Source organism: Strix uralensis, chromosome 1, assembly GCF_047716275.1.
Source record: "Strix uralensis isolate ZFMK-TIS-50842 chromosome 1, bStrUra1, whole genome shotgun sequence".
NCBI lineage: Eukaryota > Metazoa > Chordata > Aves > Strigiformes > Strigidae > Strix > Strix uralensis.
Window position 1 is genome coordinate 98097135 of NC_133972.1, and position 27564 is coordinate 98124698.

General features: G+C 39.4%; 1 protein-coding gene across 1 annotated transcript; it reads left to right on the forward strand.

Annotated features, from left to right (window-relative positions):
* Nucleotides 1-1177: 1177 nt before the first annotated feature.
* SPMIP7 (sperm microtubule inner protein 7) lies at nucleotides 1178-26892 on the forward strand. The gene is given in 11 exon segments (XM_074893164.1): nucleotides 1178-1542; nucleotides 1544-1670; nucleotides 3212-3219; nucleotides 5092-5167; nucleotides 6120-6192; nucleotides 6852-6988; nucleotides 7438-7505; nucleotides 8603-8641; nucleotides 9176-9283; nucleotides 23145-23252; nucleotides 26787-26892. Coding segments are annotated over 11 exon segments (1215 nt in total).
* Nucleotides 26893-27564: the final 672 nt, after the last annotated feature.

Sequence of the window (27564 nt, forward strand, 5' to 3'; positions counted from 1 at the left end):
CACTTTTTACCCATTTTAGTTCTTGTGACCTATATATGAAAGCTGTCTTAAAAAGAAGGAAGATTGATTGATTTATTTATTTTCAGCTCCATCAGCAAAATACTCCAAGAAAACACCACCATGATTCAACATTATGGAACACAGGTTTTTATTACTATAAACCTGTACTGTAATAAATGATAGGCCCGTTTCTGATTTCGTGTTAATCAAGAGCAAGTTAGGAATTCAGGGAGGTTACATCTGTGTGAGACTAACACAAATGAGAGAATGATCAGGTGCTGTGCCCTAATTTTTCCTGACAAGGCCATAAAATAAAGGCCCCCATGGTGTGACTTGAGCTGTCCAAATAAACGTAGTTTGATTTTTCCAAAGTACCAGACCTTTGCAGATGGCACTGAATTAATGCAGAGAGGACCTCTATAAATCAGACTGCTTTTGTTTAGGTTGCTAATGAATACTGTAGAGTTTGGGATTACGAAATGAGTGCTGCATATTCAGAGCTGAGACATTAATGGATTTGCCAACTTGATAGAACAAATGGCAAAACTCTGGAGGTAATTAAGCTGCATGGAAAACTATGATGTCAATGTGATTTACTTATTCCAAGTAATAACTGTAAATTTTCTGGATTTGCATTTATCTGTGGTTGTGTTTAATAAATTTTGTGTTAAATCTGTGTTTCAATTGAATTCATATTTGTCATCTAGATACCAATAGAACAGCTTATTTTAAAATACTTCAATGAAAACACCGTATAATTCTTAGTAAGACAGAAAACTTCTCACTTTTGTCTCTACTAGATGAATAAGTAATTTCTAGGGCCACTTCAAGTTGCTGTGTGTGTCCCTTGAAGGACTGTATTACTCTGGTACACATGAACTGTTTCACACCAGGACACTTCATTGTGAGGTGGTTTCCATCATTACCAAGCAACAGAAAAGCTCTCTGCTCATTCAGTGGCTCTGTTCTTCGTGTACCATACTTGATAAATCTCTTTTCAGGAAAGAATTCACTACTTAAACCACTGCCTTGCTCTTCATGATTTCTATGCACTGATCTTCTGGAGGATGACCTCTAGTTTTTTCTGTGGTTTGTTGGCTAGGACTTCAGAAACTTGGAGAAACAGGAGCAAGTGGAGTCTTTTAAGTTTACTGCCACATAAGGACGGTAGAAGAGAATGGCTGGGGTTTCCCACAGAGCTGAAAGGCAGGCAAGTGCCTTTAAAAAGTCCACCTTGTCAGTTGAACAAGTTCACAGGATGGATCGCCAACACTATCGAAGTCTGTTAAAGATATGCGTGCCTATTGTGAGAAGTCCTGAGAACAGACATGGCTTTGCCAGCTTCGAAGAGAAAAACAGTAATTCTTAACTTCAATTAAATCCATTCACCCCTCCAGTAGGGCTGAATTACCCCTTATTCCCACACTGGGATGATGGGCCTTTAGTAGATCCCTGCTCAGGCTTTGTGAGCCCAGGAGTAGGTGCTGACCTGCAGCCCAATGTTGGAAGAACTGTTGAATCCCTGGTAGAGTACAGTGATGTCCCCAGTCACAGGAAAGAGGGGCCAGCCTGCCCACAGGAGGCAGGTGATCCTCCTGGAGAAAACCAGCCAGGACAGGAGGTGGAACTCCAGGGCTGTGTCAGCTACCTTCTGTCAGGGCATGACTCAGGTAAAGCAAACTACTATTTTTATTTCTTAATCACCAAAGAAATTGGTGATGCTTAACAAATAAATAAAATTAGTTTCAGAACTCCCATACCCCCAAGATGAAGGAACAACCTTATAAAATACATTTGCCCTGGATATTTGAACTGAATATAACTGCAGTAGAGAGTTTCTATGACTCATTGTCGCTGCTGTAGGGAAGACATACCAGTGAGCAAATTCTAATGAGCATTCTAATGCTAAAAAAAACCCAAAAACAAACAGATTTTGAAAGTAAATAATGCTTAAAGATTCTGTTTATGTAAATTGTAAAGTTATATACAATAGTTCTAATGCGCACCTGTTTTAATGTAAACCAAAATAACAAATCACTCCAGAGTCGGGAAATCCACTGGATATTTCTGTGTCTTTTAGTATTTCCTGACAAGTTGCAGTGCAGCGTATTTAAAGGCCTATTCCAGTGTCTAGTTGATTGGAGAACAGAAGTTCTTTAGGACTGACATCACGTGTTGGTCAAAGTACGTATTACCCTCTTATTTAATATCAATATGTTTCACATAAAGTTGGGTCTGTTCATTTTGTATTTATTACAGTATCAAAATAGATATTTATTCTTTTTAACATGAAGCAAAATTGGGTTGGTAGTTACTATTCAGAATTTTCTGATGAAAATTCTGGAAAGCAGAAATATCTGCCTACAGCTTCTAAAGGCAGACTTAATTAGCGGTAAGCAATATGGTTGAATTTTTATAAATATTAAGCTATTCCAACAATTTTCATAAAAGAAATGTTCATTACAACTAGACCAAAATTTTATGGGAACTGAGGCCAACATGCTTATAGATGAGGGGAGTATTTCTTAGAACATGGTAAAGAAATGTAAATAAACTCCTTGTTCCACTTTACAGAGGTAACGTTCTCACTTCATAGTTAGCTGTACTTTATCCCTGTTGCTGTCGCCATAAAGTCTCTATGTGCTATGAATTCAGGCATGTTTCTGGTTCCGTTTCTGCTCTTTGAACTTTGCATTTAAATCACTTTAAGCTTACTGCAGTCATAGAACAAAAAAATAGACTACATAATTTTCCTTTTTTTTTTCTTGCTCATCCCATATAATTTTCACTCTTATTTCTCAGTTACTGTGTTCTGCATTTACATGTGAAAATAGACCTCAGACATCAGTCAAAACTGATCAGCTTTTTTTGTCTGCAAACCTCTGAAAAAGTGACAAGGAGAGAAGATTTGAATATGTGATTCTATCTGACCATTAATTTTTCCAGCACAGAGAAAATCAGACAGAGACAGAGATACAGATACTCTGGCGATAGAGACACCTGAAATGAACACAGACAAAATCTGAAAAAATGTCATCAAGTCAGTAACCTGGGTTACAGTGGAGAAAGTGGTCTGAAATGGACAGTAGCTCCAGAAAGCAGATAGAAACTGTCTGGTGGCTTTCTGGTGATTTTTCGTTGGGGAAAGTTCACTATTAGAGTGAAATACTGACTCCACTAAAGCTATTGGAAAAAGTCAAACTTAACTCAGGGACAAACGTTGACACATTTATAGTCCAGCATGGATTTCTTAAGCAAGGCTGTGCAAATGTTCTTGCAAACCTAGTATTTATTTCCGAGTTTTCCTGTGATGCTGAGGTATTAACTACAAATGTGTAAATATAGATATAAAAAGTAGTTGAATTTTAAGCTACTATTTTTAATGAGACTGCATAAACAAATTCCAGATTTCAGCTGTATGATTCAGAGCCCAACTACCAACCCCTAGGCACGTGATGTGATGAAAGTTGCTAATCTTTCTAGATATCAGTCCCAAGACATTCCACAGCTAAGTTGTTTGGGGAAGTTGTGTTGAAAGAGAGATCAGTCAGGCATTTTGCAAGCAAGTTCTACAGTCACTTTCTCCACTGTGTCAGGGATGAATGGAAAAAAAACCCAAACCACCAGACAGAAGCAGCCTTTGAGACAGATGAGCTGAGATATATAAAACATCTGCAATAGACAGGAGGTTCTCTGTTGTGAGATGTAGTGCTGTGGCTTTGGCAGTCAACAGTGTTACTTTGAACTTCCCCAGCAGTCTTTTGCATCTACTGAGCAAAGCAAGTTTATTGAACAGTGAGACTCTGTGATAGTAAAGGTGAGAAGCTGACAAAGAAGGTCGTTCTAAGACTGGAGAATCAGAGCCTGCCAGAGAAGGGAGATGGCTGAAGAGCTATTCTTCATGTATTCTCGCTTGGTATAGAGAAGGTGTTCAGTACTAGAAGACAAGGTCTTTAGGAAGTTGACAGTGTTTGCCTGTAGAGTCCCCTTCTCTCACTCATATGACAACAGAGTTTTGTAACCTTTTCTCTGTGGTCTCAAGTTTCTTTGCAGTGTTTAGAAAGACCTCAAAATTTGACTGTGCAGGTGTATTTGGAAACCTAGTGACAAAGCCCTCATAGCCAGTTTGTAATTATTATTCTGTCTCGTATGGCTTAACACAGTGATGGGCATGGGGATTGCAGAAGGAACCAGGGTATTTGATAAGTTGATAAGGAGCAGAGATGACTTCTTGCCCCTACTGGAAACTGACAGATCTGTAGACACAGTTTTCTTCAAAAACTCAGAAATGGGAGACACTATAGAGTTTACCTGTAGACTTGATAATAACCCTTTTCTATAAGAAATAAGCACATAACTAGAGTGGCCATATTTAGATTTGTCCAAAAGCCCAACTAGTCCAGTATTTCATCCAACACTGTGGGTAATTAATAAAGAATGTCACCATACTTCCTCTGCATATTTACTATCATGTGATGATTGGTTGACCAGGGTTTCATGACCGGGGGATGGTGTGCTTGTGTTAGTGGTCATGGATTCATAGATTTGCCTTCACAAACAATCTGTAAAACTTTCATTTGGCATTATTATCTCTTGCTGGGCCCACTGAAGTCAGTGCTCCTATTAATTTTAAAATATAAGAGGTCAAAAACAGTGCACAGCTTTCAAACGATGGTGAGGTGCAGTGAAGCTTGTAAGACTGCTGGTTTAGTGCAACCTCTCTGCATATTTATTTATGTAGTGACATAAGAATCTCACTTTTTCCTTTAAAAACAAAAGAAAAAGATGTTCTTTCATGGTTTCTGGGAAACAGCTTAGAAATATGAATGAGTACATCTTCAGTTTCTGACTCAGAATCCAAACCAGAAATTCCCTAAATTTGTTATCTGTCATTGAATCCTGCTTTGACAGATTAGGAGACTAGTTTAAGTAATAAACTGAAACTGACAGTATCATTAAGCTTGTCATTAGCTAAAAGTGAGAAAGCCAATACACTGAGTTCCCAACTGGACAAGAACAGATCATGCCATTTTCAGTGATTTTCATTTCAATCAATTAACACAATAGAAAGCCCTTTCTTTCAGGTTGGAGAACTCCAGTGAAAGTTGCTCCTGCTCTACCTGACCAAAACTATATTTTTGCATTTTGTATGGATCCCAATCTCAAGGCAAGTGCTCTTCTTGTAATGACAGAAAACATATTTAAATAATTTTGTTTCTAGTCTGCTTTCCATTCAACATACTTGGGCAGTGATTACAATAGTGTAGTGACTTTTTCATTTCTTCATCTAATTATATTCAAATAAGCACTATATTTCAGGTAGCTGTATGTTATCATGACAAGATTTTAATGGTGGCTGTTGCTCCAATAATTTTCATTTTTTGTACTGTTACTCTGCTTAAGGCATTTAGACTGTAATGTGAGACTAATACTACCAATGTCAGTTATGTGTAACTGGTGACAGAGTTAGAGCAAAAATACCAGAATGTACAAAAGATACCAAAACCTCATACTTGCTATAAATACTCATATATTTAATACTTAGGCACTGCCTTAGTTGGTGCAAGTCACAAACAAATAAGTAAATTTTAAAAATCAATTAATCCATAAGGCAAGTTCATTGTCTTTCCCACACTGAAAATGTGATTACATCCTTCATCCTTACACACTGATGAGACTATTCAAAGTCCTTAAAAGTGTTGCCTATACTTAAATAGTTCTTTAAGTTGGACCTCTTTTGTACCAACGAACATCATACAAATACATTAGGCATATGTGAGGGACTGCAAAGTGTGGTTGCTATGCCATTTTATAAATAATATAGGAAATGGAAGGCTACATGCTTGAGGAGTAGAGAGGCAAGGACATTCTATTAGCTTTTAAACTTGTATTCACTATATTACATTTTCTTTCCAGAGTAAAACTCTTCAAAAATAGATCCATTCTTGATCTCCAGTGATGGCTGGTGAAGTATGTGAAATTGCATATTTCACATTCTGATGCAAAAGAAGATAGTAAACTAGGAAAATGCAGATACGTAGTTTACTCTTTAAACAAGCAATCATAGTATCATATATGTTGATAGCATTGCTTTCTGCCATGTAGTTGATTTCTCTTAGGAATCAAGTGATCCTTCTGCAAGGTGGAGAGAAGAAAAAGCAAGGGACTATTTCTACAAGTCAAATACTAAAAGTGAGACACCATTTCTTTTAAAAACACTGCTTGCTTGTGCTTTTCTTCATTTTTTCATCTTCTTTTTGCTACTGTGCACCTTTAGTTGGCAGGACATATCAGACTACAAACAATTTTCTATCACTCAGAACTTCTGGTGTTTTACCAGCATTTAGCATGGGACTCATCTCATGAACTTTAGTTATCTAAAAGCTTTCATCCAGTCTGTGTCTTTCATCTCCACTTCCTCTATAGGCAGTGAAGAGAAACCGGAGTTTCCAAAAGGGCATTCTGTACATCTGTCTTCAATGCCTGTCACAGGCATAATATCACTGGTGTCTAATCTCTATGTCTTGTCTCACTTAACTGATTATTCAAATTTAGACAAAATAAATCCCATCATCACTGTAAGCTTCTTGGAAGATAAACTACCTCTTTCAATTAGTGAGTGAGACAGTTTTAAAGAAGATAAGCCTGTGAAACTGTACCATAACTACTTGTTCCCCAACAAGCAACATATAATTCCAGGCTTTTAATTTTCCTTTAAACCAGAAATAGACACTTTTGTTATTTTCTACATCCTTCTTTGGCACATAATTCCTTATTATCTAGCTACCAATGTCGGTTACTAATGATTATATGGGAACATTTTTCTCTTCTTTTCTATTGTTAATCTAGAGTTTATGAAGAAGTTGCTTGAGATAATATGCTACCTTCCAAAATACAGCCTCCAGAATCAAGAGTGGAAGTGTTGGATGATCCTGCTTCCCAATGTTTCACAAAAAGGAGATACAATCCTGAACCTGAAATAAGCCAAGTCAATTTCTTGCCAACTGGCTTTAGGTTTTGCTAATGAAATGTAGCCTAAAATTTGTGTACTTCATACACATAAATCCCCAGCAATGCTTTCAAATGAATACAGTTCCAAGTGAACATTTAAGGTCATCAGCACACTCCAGTAACTGCCTCAAATGATTTCATATTTTTCCCTCCCCCTCCCCTGTAAATTGGTACAGAAGATATGCGTGCACAGTACCAAAAGAGAGGACAAGGATATTGATGAAAAATTGGTTTATAGGAATGATGCTGTACCATAACAAATCTCACATTAAGTTAGTTTACTTGTGATTATTAACTGTAATGATTATTATTTTTACTAAACTAAAATTCAGTCCTGCAGTTGGTTCAGATTGCTGCATGAAAATCTCTTAAGCCAAATTAATTAGGTAATACTACTTTACAAGAAGCATCTAATTATGGTTTTAGGTTGTTGGAGGCTTCTGGGACAGATTTCAAACAAGATCTTTTACCTCTCAACAGAGACCTGTTGATTTGTAAGTTTCATTTTTTTTGTGAGTGTCAGGATCATCTGAACACCTCCTTTATGAATTCTACATACAGTTAATTATTTCAGAAGACTAAATTCAGCAGCATTCTATAACTAGAGAAGTTAAGATATTCCATCAATAACTATATGAAAAGTATACTCTAGCATGCTTATCCTGTGAGAGAGTTAAATATAAAAAGCAGAACAGAAGAAATCTGTAAAGTGAATGATTGTCATGACTTCATACATCTGATGTTTTGGTTAAGACATGACATTTATGAAAACACCATAGTAATCATGCACATGTACAAACTCAAGGTTTTATCTGCTGTAGAATCCAAAACAATCACCTGTGCTTTGGTGTCTTTTCTTCATTCTGTATTTCATCTATTCTATTCTATCTCTGAGTGGAGCATTTCAGATAAGCCCAGTAAAGGGTGACAGGATGTTCAGAAGAGTTCAGATAAGAGCCAAGTAGAGATGGGGAGGGAAAGGTTCGTCAAAACAAGATAGGAAAACTAGAACTTTTCTCCTTTCCAGTCCATGAGCCAGCAGGTTTGCTCGGGCAAACTCAATGGACAGGTGTGCTACTGGGCACATACAGTGGGAGAGACAGGTACCTCTGCAGGGTGGAGGGAGATAGAAAATGCTATCACTATGGTTTCTTGAATGTTGCTCTTTCAAAGGAATATAGACATGGACAGTGAGAGCAGCTTGCAGGGACAGACCAAGAGAGAAATTCAGACCTGATGTTAAATTTTCCCATGTTCTCAAGAATTGGATGAGAGAAGTGTTACAAGTAGAGGAGCAGTTCATTTTTAAAGAAAACTTGTTTATACTATCCTATGAAATTGACTGAAGTCCCAGTATCTGAGAATAAAGATTAAAAGACAAGATTCTGCCTGCTGAACTGGGTCATTTAGCATATATGCCAACCTAATCATTTACTACGGCCTTTTACCAAATTCAAATGAGCATTGCATCATTCCAAGAGCAAAACTTTGACTTGTCACCACCTCTCTTTTGGGACCTCATAAATATTCTATCAGAATATTCTGTCTGGTGAAAAAAAAAAAAGTGATTGATCTATTTTATCTTTAACAGTGTAAGCCGCTCTCAAATCTGTCATATCTCTTTGTATAAGTAAGTACGATGTCCCTGGGTTGTTTCTACTTCTGACATTTTTGATTAAGCCCAAGCAATTCATCTCTCATTTTCTGAAGCAAGAGTTGTAGACTATGTTATCGAATCTCACGGTGTTTTCTGGTGCCAAGGGATAGCTGAGTCTCCTCTGCTTGCGGGTGACTCCATCCTTTTACCTGTAAACTAGAAATCAGGATCCATTATGTCCTATTTGGAAGAATATCCCAGTCTGATCATGGGCATAACCAAAAGGACAAGAGATGACACATTTCTGTCTTATTTCCATTCTTCCCAATCCTCCTCTCTGCACATATGTGCTACAGCTGTCATCTCTTATGTGCTGCAAGTTCAGCAGATGATTGTTTTCATCTTGGGACATGCCAAGCACACAGGGCAGTTCATCTCCATGTTTTTTCTTGTGGACCGTTTAATAAATAACTAGAATTCTGGAGCATGCAGTATATGGTTCAGCTGCCTCCACCAGCTGTCTTATGAATAATGTACATATCTTTGATTTCCTTTCTATCCAAACAGTGGCTGTGTTGGTGCAGTAAATTTTGAAGACATTGACAATGCTGACGTAGATGTAATCCCACTTAACCATGTGTGAACTTCAAAGCCTCACTACACAAGCACTGCACAGTATGTTTCTCTTATTAGCATGATTTTGATACTGCCTCTTGAGTTCTTGTTACTTGGGAAACGGGAAAAAACAGTTAAGATCTGTTCTTGGGCCAAAAGAATTTAAAAAAATTGGGGGGAACACTCCTTATTCTTTTTAATAACTTGAGTGAGGTCTGTTAACACAGTAAGCACAGTGGGCTTTCAGATTCAAGGTTGTACTTGAAAAATCCTTTTTAATAACTGAGTCAGTAGTAAATGGCCTGTGGTGGTAACCACCTACAGTGGTCACTGTAGGTCTGTATAAATCTAAGGCACCATTCAGTCTAGATATATAAATTTAGTCAAGGAAGCTGATACAAAATGAGCAGAGAGATGTCTACTGAGATGATGGTATAGCAGATTTTATCCGTCTACTTGTGTTATGGTAAGCTTAAATGCAACCTATTTTGACTATGAATTTGACATAGAATATTAAGGCCTAGTTCTTTATTGTATCCCATTAGTGTTATAGTTTCAGGGAAATTATGCTGCTAACACCATGCATCATGCTTTTCAACCAGAAATATTGATTAGGGTTTTTTTCCATCCAGGAGTTCCTCTGTGGCCCAAGTGACCCTGCCATCCATCTAGTACAGAATGGTCATAATGGACTGACCATAACTGATTGTCAGACCAAAAGCTGCCCTTAGCGTGCCCATCCTGGGGAGTAAAAGCTGCCTGTGGTAACACCAATGCAATATACTGTCTTGGTATGATGAACTCTTCATGATCAGCAGGCTCTGACCTAGATTGGGATGGAAATCAGAGTGTACTCTCCCTCCTGCTGTTAACCTTGCTAGACTAATCACACAACCAAGTTTTAAGAACTCAGCAGGCACCCTTCTGTTTTTCTCAATTTAGAAGGGTTGCATGTGAAGCTAGTCTGAGCACATCTGCTAGATCATACCCCAAAACACTTGCCTTGTGGCTCCTAATGATGCTGACACTACCTAACATAGGCATTCCTGTAAATGCCCAGCAGCAGAAAATAGATTTGTGCTACACTCAAGGCTCAAGTGAGGAGGACATAGAAGAGAAGTTCTGAGCTTAGCATGCATCAGGAATTTCTGCTGATGCCATTCTGAACAGAGTCCTTACTTCCAAAGAAACCGTGTTTATTTTCAAAATACACCATACTTTCACTTCAAATGCTTCCTGTTCTTTAGTGTTAATGAACAGGTCTGTTGGGTAGAAGTGCATGTGTCGTTGTTTCATGTGTAGTATGACTTGAATATTGCCATGTTAAAAATGTGTGATTTTTAACTTTAGTCACTAGGTGGCCTTTGAGTTTGCAAATGGTCCCTGAATGCCATTAGGAACGCCTTACTTTTAGCTAGATCAAGAACTTTGAAATTCAAAGATTTTCACTTTAAGCCTTTCCTAAAGTTGTCTCTAGTAGCTTGAGCTGATATTAACCATTTATTTGCAAACTTTTAAGAAAGTGAAATGGTAAAAGTGATAACTTAATGGTAAAGTAACAACTGAAATTGGTAAAAGAGGATAGAGACTGTTCTGTTCACTTAATCAAATTTTCTCTTTGCATAGGCCTTTCTTTTCTGTCCTTTCAGTGGTCCTGCACAGTCCACATTTGTGAGGAAACTACAGAAGGGACACTTCATTGGGGAAAGCAGAGGTAGAGAAGCTGTAAAAATATTGTCTTCTCTTTTCTGAAGAAAAGGTATAATGCTGGACCTTACTCTCATATGGCAGAGTATGTGCTAAACATTCCTAGTTGCTGGGAGCTGCCTTGGAAGTAGCTGGAATTTCTGAGCTCCACCTGAGGTCTGTTCATTTCTGTTTCTTACATTAGTTTCAGGGAGAATGCATATCCTTTTGCAGTGCATCACATGCTGCCACACATGTGTGTGGGGAACAGTACATCATGTTTCACACAGCCTTACTCATTACAGCAGTAGTTTCACAGGCAACATAAGATGCTAAGCATTGTAAGATGGTCAAGTTTGACCCGTATTACTGCAATCTAATCTATTAATACCAAGCTTTTATGTACATAATGCACCATTCTGATTGTTTTATCTCACCTCCTGCACAAGTCTTCTGATTTCTCATAGCTTTCATCTAACTTTTAACTTCTGCTTGAATTAGCACATAAAATAGTTTTAAATGATTATTGAGAAATGTGCTTTAAAAATACAGCACGCATAGCATACAGCATAGTGCTGAACAGAGATTTCTGAGTTTGTAGGGATGTTAGCAGAGTTATTAACCCTCAGTTCTGCCATGTCATACTGCTGTTGCTCTAGAGCTTTGAAGAAGAGAAGCTGATGTGTACACTGTGCTGCAAACAGACTTCTTGTCTGGAGCTATTTACAACGTATGGTATCATGGTGGATTTGTAAGTTTGAGCAACAGAATCTGTATTACCTTCTTTGGTATTCTACATTTTCTATGTCATTTTCCTGTTTTTTAGTGAGTGAGGCTGTGGGTTTCATTGATTTCTAGCAACCAGGAGACCAAGGTCTCTGAGACGTAAAAGATTCTGACATCTCAAAGCTATGAAAAACTCAACTTCACCTGAAAAATTCTATCAAGTTCTTCATATTTATTTTCATATTTATTCTCTGTCTATGATTGTCAGACATCAAGATTGCTATGTTTTTAAGCAGAAGAAAGAAGAAAGAAAGAAGACATAAAAGTGATCCGTTTTTTTTTCGCTTTGTGTGTTTGCCAGTAGTTCTAGAAAGATGTGTAAAGATATTAAGGCTACTAGACTCACACCAAAATCCTTGAGAAGTTAGATCTATTTGGATTTAGAAGCCTAAATATGCTTTGTAAGTCTGTAAAATGTAAAAATATCTTTGTAGATAGTCACTTTCACTCTTCCCTGCCTCCACTTGGGCAACAGCATCGGCGCTCAGGCATTACTCCAGAGTGAGACACTGTTCTTCCCCAGATCATGCAAGTAAGTGGTTGCCGTTCAAATTATTAGCAAAGATGAAACTAGCTAAGAGTCATCTGTCATGTAATTTTGCAGAGACAAACAGGAAGAGTGGTGAACCTGGGCATGTTCTGTATCTTACCCTTGCGCCCACTCTCTCTTCCTTTTGGCAGAACAGGAAACTGTCTTCTGTTTTTCTTCTTTTTTCTTAAGGATTTAGAAAAAAGGTAGAAGTCATAACTTATGCTGCAGTTGATCATAAAAGCCCCTAGTATAAGATCAGTGTTGCAAAAAGCTGCTGTGTATATACCCAGTACTCTAGATAATACTCTGAAGTCCTTACCATGCAATTTGGAAGCTTTACGGATGGGAATCCTGGTGCAGTGTGATTAAGTGGTTTGCCAAATCCCATTGGGAATCTATAGCACAGTTAAGAATGAAACTTCATGTATCCTGAGCCCTAGCCTGTGCCTTTTCTTTTTACCAAACTCTGAGCTTTAAGCTATTGAAATGGTGCTTTACTGAAACTTAGTCTTAAAAAATACTAAGTAGCACAAAATGATGGCCATAGTTCTTAAAAGATAGGCTAAGACACAAGTGAAGACTTAGGAATCCAAGTCTTTTTTTATCCAGTTTTTCTCTGTGGTTCGGACATGGAATAGCTGTGGGAGCCTTCACCACACGTAAAAAGCCATGTCATAAGTGTTGTAATTCATCTAGAGGTGCTAAATTTATTAATCTGAATTTATTAATCGAAACTGTGTTTGTGAACTGGTGGCAATCCAGGATGATCAGTGGGCATTTCGCTAAGGGAGCTGTGGAAGTGCTTTTCTCAGGTCACATCTTCACACTTGACCAAAGATCCTGGATGGTAATTCAGTTCCTCTCATTCTCTTCCAGGCTTTCATTAAAGCCTGTCTTGGAGGACAGGGATCAATTACACCATCTCTTGAGGTCTCTTCCAGCCCTGGAATGTAGCACCATTCTTAATGTCCTTGGTTTGTGTATGCACTCCTGAATTTGCTTTAGGATGAACTTCTTCCTCTCTTTAATCCTCAGTTATGTTGCAATGTATGCCTAAAAGTTGGAATCTTCTATCATTTCTTTGTGAAGGGGAACATAGAAATCTTTCCAAAAAAAAAAAAAAAAAGACCCAGTCAAAAAATTAGGAAGTTGTTGTGAAAGAGCACTCTGAAAATCTTTCTAATGCAGATCTCCAAAAATCTTTTGTAAAACTTATCATGATCTCATTTTACAGCTCAGTGCTCCATCAAGTGGACTACATTGTCAGAGCACAGGAGCTGTAAGCTTGAATCTCATCTTTTTATGCCACTAACTAGCAAGGTTCCAAATTTAATGCTTTGATGCTTTTTTGTATTTTCATTGTATGTTTCTTGTGTTATTTTGTTAGCTATACTGGACAACAGTTGTCCAGTGGCTCAAGTGCCCTTTGCTGTATTTTTAAATTTATCAATTTTTTATGCATATTTTCTTCTTGTTGTGGTTTTTGTTTCTATTTTCTCTACTTGTCTGCCTACTTTAAACTCTCTTCTTGTATTTTCTTTCTTTTCTTTCAAATCCATGAAGTTTAAATTCCATTGCAATCACTGAGTTAAAGGTATCTGCTTAAGATTTCCTGAACAGTGATAGAATTGCGTATCTGTTCATATATTTTGCAGAACTGAGACCTCTTTGATATGTTTTAGAAGACTTTGAACTCTGAATTGATTATGTCTGTTTTCCTCGGTTATTTTGTCTTTGTTTCTTACTGATTTGATTATTAATTATTATAATATTTATTTATTTGTGAAGATGAATATTGCATTTGGGTTTTTATGTCACGTAGCTAACCACATACCAGCTAGGGAAGCAACTGAGAGTATGTTTTGCGCAGCCAGCCAGGCTTTCAAAAATAGCTCAGCAACCACACATGAAAACCAGAATTCTGAAAGAGCTCACATTCTGGGTGCACGTTGATTGCTAAGCTCCTGTGAAAATCTGGCCACAAACACCACAGTGAAACTTTTAGGTGCTGAGCACTTTTAAAAATCTGATCCCCTGTGTTTAACTGCTGCTCCAATCCAAATGTGTATCAAGGAAGAGGAGGATGGTCCAAATTCTGAAGAAACACTGTATTTTCAGCTCTCTTGGGCAAGTTACACAGGGGAGGAGCACAGTTACAGTGACTTCCAGGAAGGCTCAGACTGCAAAATTCTCGGGGCACTTTTGAGAGGCTCCATGTTAATAAGTGAAAATAAGTAATGACCCAATTCATTCTTTCTTGTTATTAAAAACTACTTTAAAAAAATCTCTTTCTTATTCAAAAGTGCATTTTCATAGAATCATAGACTGGTTTGGGTTGGAAGGGACCTTAAAGATCATCTAGTTCCAACGCCCCTGCCATGGGCAGGGACATCTTCCACTAGATCAGGTTCCTCAAAGCCCCGTCCAACCTGGCCTTGAACACTTCCAGGGAGGGGGCATCCACAGCCTCTCTGGGCAACCTGTTGAAGTGTCTCACCACCCTCCCAGGAAGGATCTAAATCTACCCTCTTTCCATTTAAAACCATTACCCCTCATCCTATCACTACACTCCCTGATAAAGAGTCCCTCCCTATCTTTCCTGTAGGCCCCTTTTAAGTACTGGAGGGCTGCTATAAGGTCTCCCCAGAGCTTTCTCTTCTCTAGGCTGAACAACCCCAACTCTCTCAGCCTGTCCTCATAAGGAAGGTGCTCCAGCCATCTGATCAACTTCATGGCCCTCCTCTTCCCGCTTGAGCAGGTCCATGTCCTTCTTAAGTTGGGGGCCTCAGAGCTGGACACAGTACTGCAGGTGGGGTCTCACGAGACCGGAGTAGAGGGGGAGAATCCCCTCCCTCGACCTGCTAGCCACACTTCTCTTGATGCAGTCCAGGATACGGTTGGCCTTCTGGGCTGTGAGTGCACACTGCTGGCTCACAGTCAGTTTTCCATCCACTAATACCCCCAAGTCCTTCTCCACAGGGCTGCTCTCAATCCACTCATTGCCCAGCCTGTATTTGTTCATGGGATTGCCTCAACCCATGTGCAGCACCTTGCACTTGACTGCCTTGAATTTCATGAGGTTTGCACGGGCCCATCTCTCAAGCCTGTCAAGGTCCCTCTAGATGACATCCCTTCCCTCCAGCATGTCAACTATACCACACAGTTTGGTGTTGTCAACAAACTTGCTGAGGGTGCACTCAATCTCACTGTCCACGTCACCAACAAAGATGTTAAACAGCACTGGTCCCAGTACCGACCCCTGAGGAACGCCACTTGTCACTGCTCTCCACTTGGACATCGAGCCATTGACCACAACTCTTTGAGGGTGACCATCCAGCCAATTCCTTATCCACCGGGTGGTCCATCCATCAAATCCATGTCTCTCCAATTTAGAGACAAGGATGTCATGTGAGACAGTGTCAAATGCTTTGCAGAAGTCCAAGTACATGACATCAGTTCCTCTTCCCTTATCCACCAGCACTGTAACCCCGTCGCAGAAGGCCACTAAATTCATCAGGCACGATTTGCCCTTAGTGAATCCACATTGGCTATTGCCAATCACGTCCTTATTTTCCATGTGCCTTAGCATGGTTTCCTGGAGGATCTGCTCCGTGATCTTGCCAGGCACAGAGGTGAGACTGACTGTCCTGTAGTTCCCTGGGTCTTTCTTTTTTCCCTTTTTAAAAAAGGAAAAGGTTATGGTTCCACTTTTCCAGTCAGCAGGAACTTCACTGGACTGCCACGACTTCTCAAATATGATGGATAGTGGCTTAGCCACTTCATCCACCCTCATTCATTCATCCCTCAGGCCCCTCAGATGCATCTCATCAAGTCCATGGACTTGTGCACCTTTGGTTCTTTAGATGATCTCGAACCTGATCTCCTGTAGTGGGCGGTTCTTCATTCTTCCAGTCCCTGCCTCTGCCTTCTGCATCTTAGGTGGTGTGACTGGAACACTTGCCAGTGAAGACTGAGGAAAAAAGTTGTTGAGTACCTCTCAGCCTTCTTCATATCCCAGGTTACCAGGTCTCCTGTTTCCTTCTGCAGAGGGCCCACATTTTCCCTAGTCTTCCTTTTATCACTGACATACCTATAGAAGCTTTACTTGTTGCACTTGATGTCCCTGGCCAGATTTAATTCTATCAGGGCTTTGGCCTTCCTAACCTGAAAATTGCTTGGACAATTTCTTTGTATTCCTCCCGGGCTACTTGTCCTTGCTTCCACATTCTGTAGGCTTCCTTTTTGTGTTTCAGCTTGTCCAGGAACTCCTTGTTCATCCATGCAGGCATCCTGGCATTTTAGCATCTTTGTCGGGATGCATCACTCCTGAGCTTGGAGGAGGTGATCCTTTAATATTAACCAGCTTTCTTGGGCCCCTCTTCTCTCCAGGGCTTTATCCCATGCTACTCTGCCAAGCAGGTCCCTGAAGAGGCCAAAGTCTGTTCTCTGGAAATCCAGGGTAGTGAGCTTGCTGTACACCCTCCTCACTGCCTTAAGGATCTTGAACTCCTCCATTTCATGGTCACTGCAGCCAAGACTGCCCTTGAACTTCATGCCCCCCACCAGCCCATCCTTGTTGGTGAGAATATGGTCCATCATAGCACCTCTCCTCATAGGCTTCTCTATCACTTGGAGAAGGAAGTTATCATCAGTGCATTCCAGGAACTTCCTGGATTTCTTGTGCCGACAGATATCAGGGTGGTTGAAGTGCCCCATAAGGAACAGGACTTGTGAATGTGAGGCTGCTCCCATCTGTCTATAGAAGGCCTCATCTGCTTGGTCTTCCTGGTCGGGCAGCTTGTAGCAGACCCCCAGTATAACATCTCCTACCCCTGCCCTCCCTTTAATCCTGACCCACAAGCTCTCAGTCGGCTCTTCATCCATCTCCAAGCAGAGCTCCATGCATGCCAGCTGGTTGTTGACATAGAGGGTGACACCCCCTCCTCATCTCCCCAGCCTGTGCTTCCTAAAGAGCTTGTATCCTTCCATTCCAACACTCCAGTCATAGCAGTCATCCCACCATGTCTCTGTGATGCCAATAAGATTGTAGCCCTGCAGGCGTGAGCACATCTCTACCTTCTTTTGTTTATTCCCCATGCTACATGCATTTGCATAGAGGTATTTAAGTTGGGCGCCCATGAAGCTGACTTACTGTCTGGAATTACTTTGTGCTGCTCTTCAGGTGCTCTCCTGCTGACCTGTGACCCCTCTCCAGGCTCTGGGCATCTATTGCTGGCACTGGCATCAAGCTGGTGGGAGTGGATTGACGTTCCCCTCCCCAATAACTTTAGTTTAAAGCCCTCTTCACCAGCTTGGCAAGCCCATGACTGAAGATGCTCTTTGTCTTCTCTGACAGATGGAGCCATCAGCCCCCAGTAGGCCAGGTTTCTCAAAGTGAATCCGATGGTCTAAGTAGCCGAACCCCTGGCTGTGGCACCAGTCCCATATTGTAAGCCTAATAATTTTGCAAACCATAAAGAAACTGGTTTTACTGCATCATCTGGATTCCTGACATAATAATCTGCTGTTCTCTTGTTCTTAAACATCTTTATAGGTATGTAATTTTGTATAATTCTCCTCCAGCCCTAGTCACCAGCTTTTCCTTTGTTGACCTCTTCCCCAATCAGCTGCCGAAGCAAGGTTATGCTCTATGTGGTATTTTAGTTCTGCAGGTGTTTTAAGGGTCAATGGAAAAAAAGCCTCCCACGCTGGTGATGGGGATTTCCTCTGTAGTATTCATGGGCAGAGCTCTGGTAAATGCTTGGTCTGACAGACACAAATAACTCTCCTTCTTGGCATTGTCAGAACTCCCTTACACCTTCAGTGAGTTGGTAGTACTTAGTGTAGTAATAGTGTAGCACATTTAGTGCATTCCAGCGTACACAGCAACAGTTCATATCAATCAAGTGTTACATCTGACTTGTGATTTTCTCTTTTGTGTGTGCTTTGTATTATAGCACAGCAACTTCCTGATTTTCACCGTGGTACTTATTGGAACCTACCTCTTGAAATCTGACAAAAGCAGTTAGGACAGAGATTATGTTTTCTTGTTCCACATTAAAAGCCTGTGCCTCCAGAATTAGGTAAAAATCTGGCAGTTGTTAACATTTTAAAACCTGCTACTCATAATTCATCAGCTCTCATAATACTCAGTAGAGGGCAGTGCTTACACAATCATATGCATTCTAACAAAGTGTTATTTACTTAGCAGCACTTTTGAAGCATCAACTAATTCATTGCCATAACACTGGTAAAGTAGATTATACTATTAGTTTTTGAAAGATTTTTTGAAATATTTAGTTTTTTGAAAGATTGAGGAGGCTGAAATGACTTGTCCAAGGCCACAGAGGTTGTCTGTGTAAGAAAGAGGACAGGGTCTGACCAAAATCCATTTCTGGAAGCAGTTGATTGAAATGAAAACTTAATACATACAGTTTCTAGGAAGACATGTCCTAAGTGTTTCAAGTCCTGCAGTTCTTGCCCAAGGCTATTCTCTGAAACTACCCTTTATTCTTGGTTTCTCAAGCACATTGGGCAAATTGCTACTATCACATCAGTAAATCTGTAGTGACTTCAGTCATATTTCTTCAGTGTAGTCAGCTTCCAACTGACTGTGTGCATGCATCCCTTATCATTTCAAGCTACCACAGAAACCTCAGAGGCCACAATTAGCTGGGGACAGGACCCTCTGCTGCCTTGCACCTTGCATAGTCATTTTCATGGGCTGCCTAAGAGCTTTCCCACACTATCTTTTCTTCAGAAACTGACAGCTTGTCCACCATGTATGCCTTTTTAATGATTTTCCAGTTGAGTCATTCAGGGGGTTGAGGGTGGGGAATGCTGAAATATCCTACTTTGACATTTTCCAAATGAGATTTTATTGCTGGCTTGAAATGCTTTCTTGTTTCTGAAAAATATTACCCCATACTAGAAAGGGGGTTTGAAAAAGTTGAAAGCAGAATAGAAGTGTTTGAAATCATAGAAACAAAATGTTCCAGTTCAACATGATTCAAAATATTTCTGGGGAATTACCATTTTAATGGTTTTATCCTTTTAGAAACCCCAAATCCATTTGTAAATACCCATTCTCTATCCTGCTTTGATGGCTGAGGAAGAAGGGTATGAAATGCAACCCAGAATGCTCTGTTCAACAATCCTGTCGGTCCCATTCTTCACTTTGCATGGAGCACCTTGTTTTGACTTCAGAAGTTCTCTCAGGTATATTCTTTCCCAACACAAGAGACTGTATACATTGAGTTTCCTGACATAGGATCACGTCTGAGGCATTTTTACCACAGGTTATTCTGCTTGGCAAATAGGATCATAGAGTAAAAGAAGAGCCACAAACGTGTGACATGTCAGTCTTCCTGGAAGGGAAATTGAGGTGGAAGCCGGTTGCGAGTGTTATGCACTGTTAGTGAGACCTGAGAGGCCTATTTTATAATTGCAGTAGCCAGAAGAGCTAGTTAATGACTTAATCTGGTGATTTAGGTCTATGAGATTTACACAACAGTGTTTCTAAGAAGAAGTAAGATGTTAGGAACTCTTTGCTTGTAAGTGCAAGGTAAGAATCTACTGGATTGGTTTCACCAGGCAGAGTTTTTGCACAAAGAACTTGCATACCTCAGTTGCTCAAGCTGAAGTGCTAGATCCAAGGTTTTCAAGAATTACAAATTATTTGAGAGAATCTTGATTTTGCTCGCATAAAAACAGCTGACATGGAATGTATATGGCAAACCTGGGCATCCAATGCCCTGGAGACACCCTAGACCATCACTTCCAGCTGCTGCTTCAGAACAGTATGGATCTCCTGAGGGTCCTGTGCTATAGGGGTTATCTCAGATACATTAAGGCATCTCAGATAGCTCTAAACGTCAGTATGGGTGTCCAACTAAATTAAGTTCACACTGTTTTTCCTGAACACTACCAGGAAGTAAAAATCTTCAAAGACATCCCAAGATGGACATATAAAACAGAGGCACACCAAAGCAGAGGCACTCAGAATCACTACATTCCACTTGAAAAATCTTAGGTCTTGCACAGATTCAACTGTCAACACTGTATGTTGCTTACTGTTGAGACTAAGAGTTGCTAGCATGATAACAAGGAAGTGTATGAACAAGAGAGATGTCATGGTTACAGAAAGAAAGCTTGATGACGACAGCATAACCACAGAGGGGTTTTGTATGTTGCCCAGTGGTAGCCTGGCACTTAGTTGTTTTCTTTAGCAGCAACAGTCTGGTTTAGCAGCTCATCAGAGAAAACACACAAGAGCTAGACAGCCTGATCCAAAAACAAAAAACCAAAGGGGTATTTTTTTTAACCTCAGTTTCTTCTGCTTTATCACATATATAACCGCAGCACATTTTTGCATCTTCTTTGCAGGTTCCCAGGAGAACAGCTGCTTTACTGTAGTGTAAGCTTTCTTGCTATCCTGGTACGTTTAGCTTCTCTCTGCCCATCTCTCTTCTCTTTCAGAGCTGCATCCTTCTCACATGTTACAAATATACCAACTTCTGTCAATCCTTTCTAACAGTCTAGAACAAGTCTTCATCTTGGGGCATCTCTCAGGCTTGGTTTTTTGGGTCACATATGGCCATTTATGATGCTTTTCTTTTCTAGTTTTGCAAGTTTCAAAGGTCAGAAGATTGTATCAATCAGATGCCTCACAGTGTATAATATATTCTGATGTCTCCACAGTTGTATAGTTATTATGTGAGTTAACTCCAAACAGGCTTATAAAATATTGCAAGTTAATATGGGGCTTCTTCTTGTGATCTCCTCTTCTCTGTGACGCTCATACAATTTCAAGGAAGTCAATGGAATTTCTTTATGACATGTAAGAGAGATATCTTGGTACGTAGCACATCACCAGGGTAATAGAACTCAGTTCACAGTCTGACTGATTCTTTCAAAGTGATACCACATTTTCAGGTTTGGATGAATGCATGTGCTTATACTCACACACCCCGAATGTCTGTTGTGTCCCTCACTGGGATCTCTGCATATGCAGATGAAATTTTCTACATAGTTACCTAATCTGCAGGTAACCTAACACTTGTCTACTTTGACATGAAAAAGCAAATTTGTCTGCAAGCCATTCTCGCTAGTGCTGAAAATATGTTCTACTGCTGTACTAGATTTTCAGGCCTACTCGTCACCCCTGCATGGCTGCTGTCAAGACAGAGAGCAGATTTGTTATTGCTCAGCCATTAGCAATTCTCTATAGGTAACAGCTTCCCAGGTGCTAAAAAACTGCTGTACTGATTCTACAAAGCCATCTTCTCTGGAGGGTCATGAACTGGAACATGGCCCAGGGAGTATAGCAGTGTATGAATGTATGGGTTAGTGCAAGGCTACTCCAAAATAAGACAAAGAAATAGATGATCTTTCTGCTAACTATGGGTACAAAGACTACAACATATACTGTCAGTGCTCCTGTGGCAAGTATAGTTCACCCACAGTCCTTTGTTATAACTGTGGTAGGTTGATAAAGCATTTTGTCGTTACCTTTGCTATTCTGGTGAGGAATTTCAGAGCCAAGTTTCCTAGCACACAAGTCAAAGAATTTTCTGGTAAACCACATCTCATACATATGTCCAGTTTTGTATCCTGTGCTGAATTTAGTTGTGGAGAAGTAGCTGATCAGCTGTACTGAAACTAATAGCTCGATGCACTTTTTATAATTAAAGGGACTGTATTTTTATGCAGGGTACAGGGGAATCAAAAAATACCTCAGTGATTATTTTAAAGGAGGCGCTGTTATCATTCATGTGATCTGAAGATGCACAAAGGACTAATGGAGGCAAGGTTTACAATCTCAAGTGTTCAGCTGATTCAGTGGGTGAAACAGCTTGTCATGAACTGTTACCTCCATGTATATGGGCAGTCTCAAATATGTATAATTCCACAGTGTCCTATTTTGAGCTGTCAGTGTAGAACAGTACTGATGATACTCTCTGAATAACTTTGTGATGCAAAAAAGCTGTCATATTGGGGGTTTAGATTGTTTTATTTTTAATCTTCATGGATTATCTCTCTGAATTCATATTAGTACCACCTTCTTTTTTTTTCCCCCCCTTTAATTTTGTCCATCTCTGCTTCATCTTGCAGTAATTGCTATCAAATTTTTCTGTTGTGCTACCTCAGATAAGTAGAATTCTTTCTTCTGTCTCTTTAGGGAACTTTATGAATTTCACATTAAGACTTAGCATCAGAATGAACAAAAGGCTTTAGTTTTCGAAGACGTAGCACAGAGTGTCTCAGTCCATCAGTGCTAGAATTTAAGTTGATGTGTCTAAGCAGTGTTAATAATATTACATATGCATGTAAATGCATTCTTAGTAAATCCTAGGAGAAATTTAGAGAACTTTAGAATAATTTGGGAAATAATTTTTCTTTTAGGCCATGAGAAATCACACCTGTTGGCCTAAAGCCTGCTACCTAAATTCCATATTTGAAGCTGACACCTAAATATGAGCTAAATCTGTATCACATTTTTCCTTGCTTTTTGTGCTCTATGCAAACCCCATGACCCCATTTTTCCTTTGAGATTAAATGTTGCTTGTAATCTTGAATATCATACAGATATTCAACCTAAACAACTGGGGAGAAAAAAAAAAAAAAAAGGAAAAGTCACTAAATGAATTCACTTTTGCCATGTCTAACCAAATATTTTGGGTCAGATCATCAGCTAGATCATCTTAAAGTTGTTTCGCTGATCTTAAAAGAATCTATGCCAGTTCATACACTCATACGTTCTAAGGAATACTCATTATTTTATGAAGAGTTTTTACCCATCCATCTTTGATAAACACTAGCTATTTTAGAACTGATCTGTAAGTCATATTTCAAGCCTGTAGTCATTTAATTTACCCTTTCTCCACCCCTCATCCCCCCTTTAACTTTTTCCTTTAGCCCTCCAAATATCCATGGATACGCTGGCAAGGTTCATTGGTCAGCAACTCACGCAGCAAATTCTAATCTTCCATCAACAACCCCATCAATAATTCCACGAATACATGGGTAGGTATGAGGTATATTTCTCAGCTTGTTCAGAAAGATTACAGGAAAAATCCTAATTGCATTTATTTAGTTAAAGAACAATTAAATGTTAAGCATGACATTCCATTGGCTTAAAAAATACAGAACAGTTGGAGTTGGATTTCACCACATTATTGTCATGCTAATCTGAAATCCTTTTGAGAAGTCAGAATTTTTCTGGAACATCATAAGGTATGTATTGGGAAGGTACTTTAACACTGAGGTAAATCATGATTTCTAAATGTGGATTATTTTCACACTGGGAAATTTTTTCTTTAGCTATGGTTGCTAAATCATGGTTTAAGTGATTTTTTTTTTTTTTTTATTGTTTGATCTGTGTGTGTTTTGAAAGAGGCCCAAGAATGTCAAAGTTAAAAATTCCCAAAAGAAAACTGTGTGGTGTTGTGTTTCCAAATTGGTGTTGGCAGACTTATGAAATGGGTATTTGCTATACAAAAATAGTTGTTAAAAATGGGTGGGTTTACTTAGAAGGCAGTGAAAGGCAAAATCATGCCATGCCCCCACATAGATGCAGCTCAGGACCCTGTGGCTATGAAATCATCATAGCTCCACATCAGTATTGTGGCTACCTCATGAAATGAATTAGTAATCTTTATTCTCTTGCTCTTCCATACAAGGCTTGTAAAAACTATGGGTCAATCTAAGTATTTTGGTGTCTAACCCTTGTTTAAAAAGAGCTGGACGTTTCAGAACAGCTGAAAAACACTTTTCCTTTTGTTAGCACAAAGAGCTTCTGACATTGGCAAAAGACCAACTTAGCCTTTCTTCCAATAGCTTCAGAATATCTTAGTAACTGTTTATTTCCCCTCCCTCCTTTATAATTTTGTGCTTTAGATTCTGCTTTCTTGTTACCCCTAATAATCTGGGGCATGGTGACACTATCCCAAGTTGTCATGTTTTCCTGATAAATTTATCTTCCATTAAATTGTTTAATTTACCTTAGGATTCTGTTTGCAACACATCACACTTCTTTTTCAGCACTGCCAGTGAAAAGTATCCAGAAAAGGCTTGAGGAGCTTCAGGGAGCTGCCTGGCTTTTAAAGGATTCACCTTGTCAAGTGTTTCATCCTTGTGCAAAAGGCGCTGACTTTCATTCCTGCTGCCCTCCATCCATTCACCTCTGCTCTTTTTCTCTTGTGGTTATACTTAGAAAACAGGCAGTTACCTGTAGTCACAGTTTGCTGTTGACAGGGAATGAAAAGATGCAACAGAGTCCTGAGTCTCTGTAGACTAATAAAGCTGAACTTGGAGCAGCCTGATGCAAGACTAACTTGCGTGTAAATGTCACAGACAAATGAAAAGGCAAATGCATGTTAGCAAAGATCATTGACAGACTTCAGACAGATACCAGATTTCAAGAGCAAAAAGAGAGGTGCCACTGTGAGCTAAGAAAGGAAAACACATCTGTTACTTCCTTTTACTTTATACCGGTGTTACTGTGGGTGTAGATCACAGTGGATGAATTTTCTTAGTTTTGAGTGGATAGCAAGAACAGGATTCTCGTTCAGTGCTAATGGATACTTTCCAGGAACAGGACAGAATCCCCTGACTTTTCTGAAGAAGGGTGTGTAGGGAACAGATAGCAAACTTAATCATACCCAGACATCGTAGACCAAGTTTTACCACCCTTTTCTGAGCTTAGTGGTATATTCCCCTGAGGGTGGTACCCCGGTTGCAAAATTGTAACAGTCCTATTTTACTTTCTCTGGACCTACTTCTGGGGTAATACAGTGTTTACTTAAGATGGAGGACTGTAGCCCTCTATGAAACTGCTATGTAAAACTATTAGGAATTCTGGGAATCTCCCCCCAACATTAGTTAGTGATGCCCATAAAAAAGAGATGCTTAACATTTGATTCCTTCCCTTTGTAAAATAAATGATGAAAAGTCCTGCTGATTTCAGTAGTCACAGGTCAAGCTAGACTGAAGTGGAGAGGTGAGGAGAAGAGAGATTATTCCTGGAATTTGGGGTCACCTCCATATGCTTTTCATGTACAACATGATCTCATTCTTACTGTTATTTAAAATGGTGACCCCTTTTTTTCTCTCTTTGATCATTCTCAAGCCATAACTGTAATAATTTCTCAGAAAGTAGCAAGTGATTGCGTGTGGTGGATGTTTTTATAACTGCTTTATTTGACATGTCTACAATATATGGTCAGTCTCCTGAAGACAATTATAGGTATCAGAGGGAGTCTCTTCTCTTGTCTACTGCTAACATGGTCTAATAAATGTTTCTGTCAAAAGTACCAGCAATATCAGATAGACCAGGCAGCATGCAACCACTGCTGCACTGTATTTCTATTGCATGGAGCTTCCACAATATGTGAGGCAAAATCCTTTATACCTGTTTTAAGCATTCTGAACCCAAAAGGATTGTATAGGATATAGAACAGAAGAAATACAGTTTCTTCATCTTCAAATATGAATAGTATTTTTATATGTCAAGCTTTATTGATGTATTTTTATTGTATTTTTATTTCCAGGTTATCCCAAGGTGAAGTGAGAAAGTTTCAAAGTCCTTTAGTGTGGTTAGATTCTGGTGGCATCATTTAGCTTTTCATAGGGAGGAATGTTTTATGTGTTGTTTTGTGTTTACCCACAAAACACAAATCCATTTGCACCACGAGACTGATGGAAATTCATTGGCCTCACCATAGTTAATATAAAGATAGTGCTAGATTTAGTTTGATTTTTGAGAGAAGGGTTGCACCCATTCAGCAGGTTTCTTTGGAGATTTAAAAAGGGATCTTTGGGTCAAAAGAAAATATTTTTTGTTTGGAGAGTGAGTGAATGTAAGACTCTGTGGTCAGTTCTGTGTCAGCCCTGCTTTTGATTTGGTGTTTCGCAGCAGAGGGGCTACACTAACTTAGGTTGTAAGTGTAAGATTATTTATAGTGCCTCTTCTTGTAAAGGATTAGAAGAGTATTAGAAGTCTAGCATAAATTGTTCCCTCCCAGACTGTCCCCAGCATATTTACTAATGCCTGTCCCAGTATTCTGTACCACAAGGACTGGGCATCTAAGCAGGCACACCATGGTGCCAGCAAAGTGTTTTTTCTAGGCTTGAAAGCCAAGTGCCCAGCACCACCTCCAGGCACCACAGGACCTTATGTGTTTGAATGCATTCAGCATGCTCATGGCAGTTCTCCACAGATAGTGTGCTGGTCAGTTGTGAAGCAACTGTATGTCCAAGAAGGGCTGAAAAGAGTCAAGAGACAGAACATACCTCTCTTACAGCTGCTGTATGGATCTGTCTTTCAGCATGTTACATATATCCAGAAAGTAAGATTTAAAATAAGATTTAAAACTCTTAGGAAGATGTGTCACCATTGTTCTTAAGGGGGCTGATTCTAATACTGTGCAAGTTGTTAATGTTCTCTGAGGCCAATGGGCAAAACTGCTTATGAAGAAAACAGTGAGAGGGAGGAAGAGGGAATATTTAGCAATATGAGAACATACTTTAAAAGTCTTTTTTTTCTCTGTGTGACTGCAGATACATAGCAAAACATGGAAGCTCGTCTCAATATAATCACCATGGACCTTTTTCTCAAGTGATGACTCTAGTTAGTCCTCAGGATTCTTTCAACAAGATAGAATGAGAAACTGTTACAGTTTAGAAAGTGTCAATCCTTTATACCTGCATAACTGAGAGCCTCAGTGTCTGACAGTGAGGAGGAAGGAAATGTGTGAAGACGTGTGGATACTTTAAATATGGAACAAAAATAAAATAACATAGAAGTGGGTATTTGTGGTAGTCCTTATTATATTATTCTCATATTTGTGTCTTACTAGCATTGACAGTTAAAACCATCTTAAAAACAAGAGGAGTTGTAAGTCAAAGGCTTGAAACTTGTTCTTTGTACTGGATGGCCTTGTTAAATAAGGTTGAAAATGGTGCTGTAGCTGTTCCATCCATTGACATAAACATTTTGTGTATATATGTATATATATACACACACATACACATGGGGACACACATATGTAAATGTATTATTAACTAAGAAATCATTACAGAGCAGCTGCCCTTCTCACTAGCTGTCCTAAGTGTGTCTTGCAAAGATGGTTAAATGTCCCAAAGTGAGATTTTAATCTTTGCCTGTACTGACTCTGTGTGTAGTAGTGAACAAAAGGAGCCAGGTTATGTTCTCTGGTCTGGAGTCTAATTAACATTGTGTGGCTTGCATCCATGCTTAAATTCTTTTATGCTTAAACTGAAAACAGTTAAATAGGGAAGATGGAAGGCCAATACTTAAGGCTTTGTCTCAGCTCTG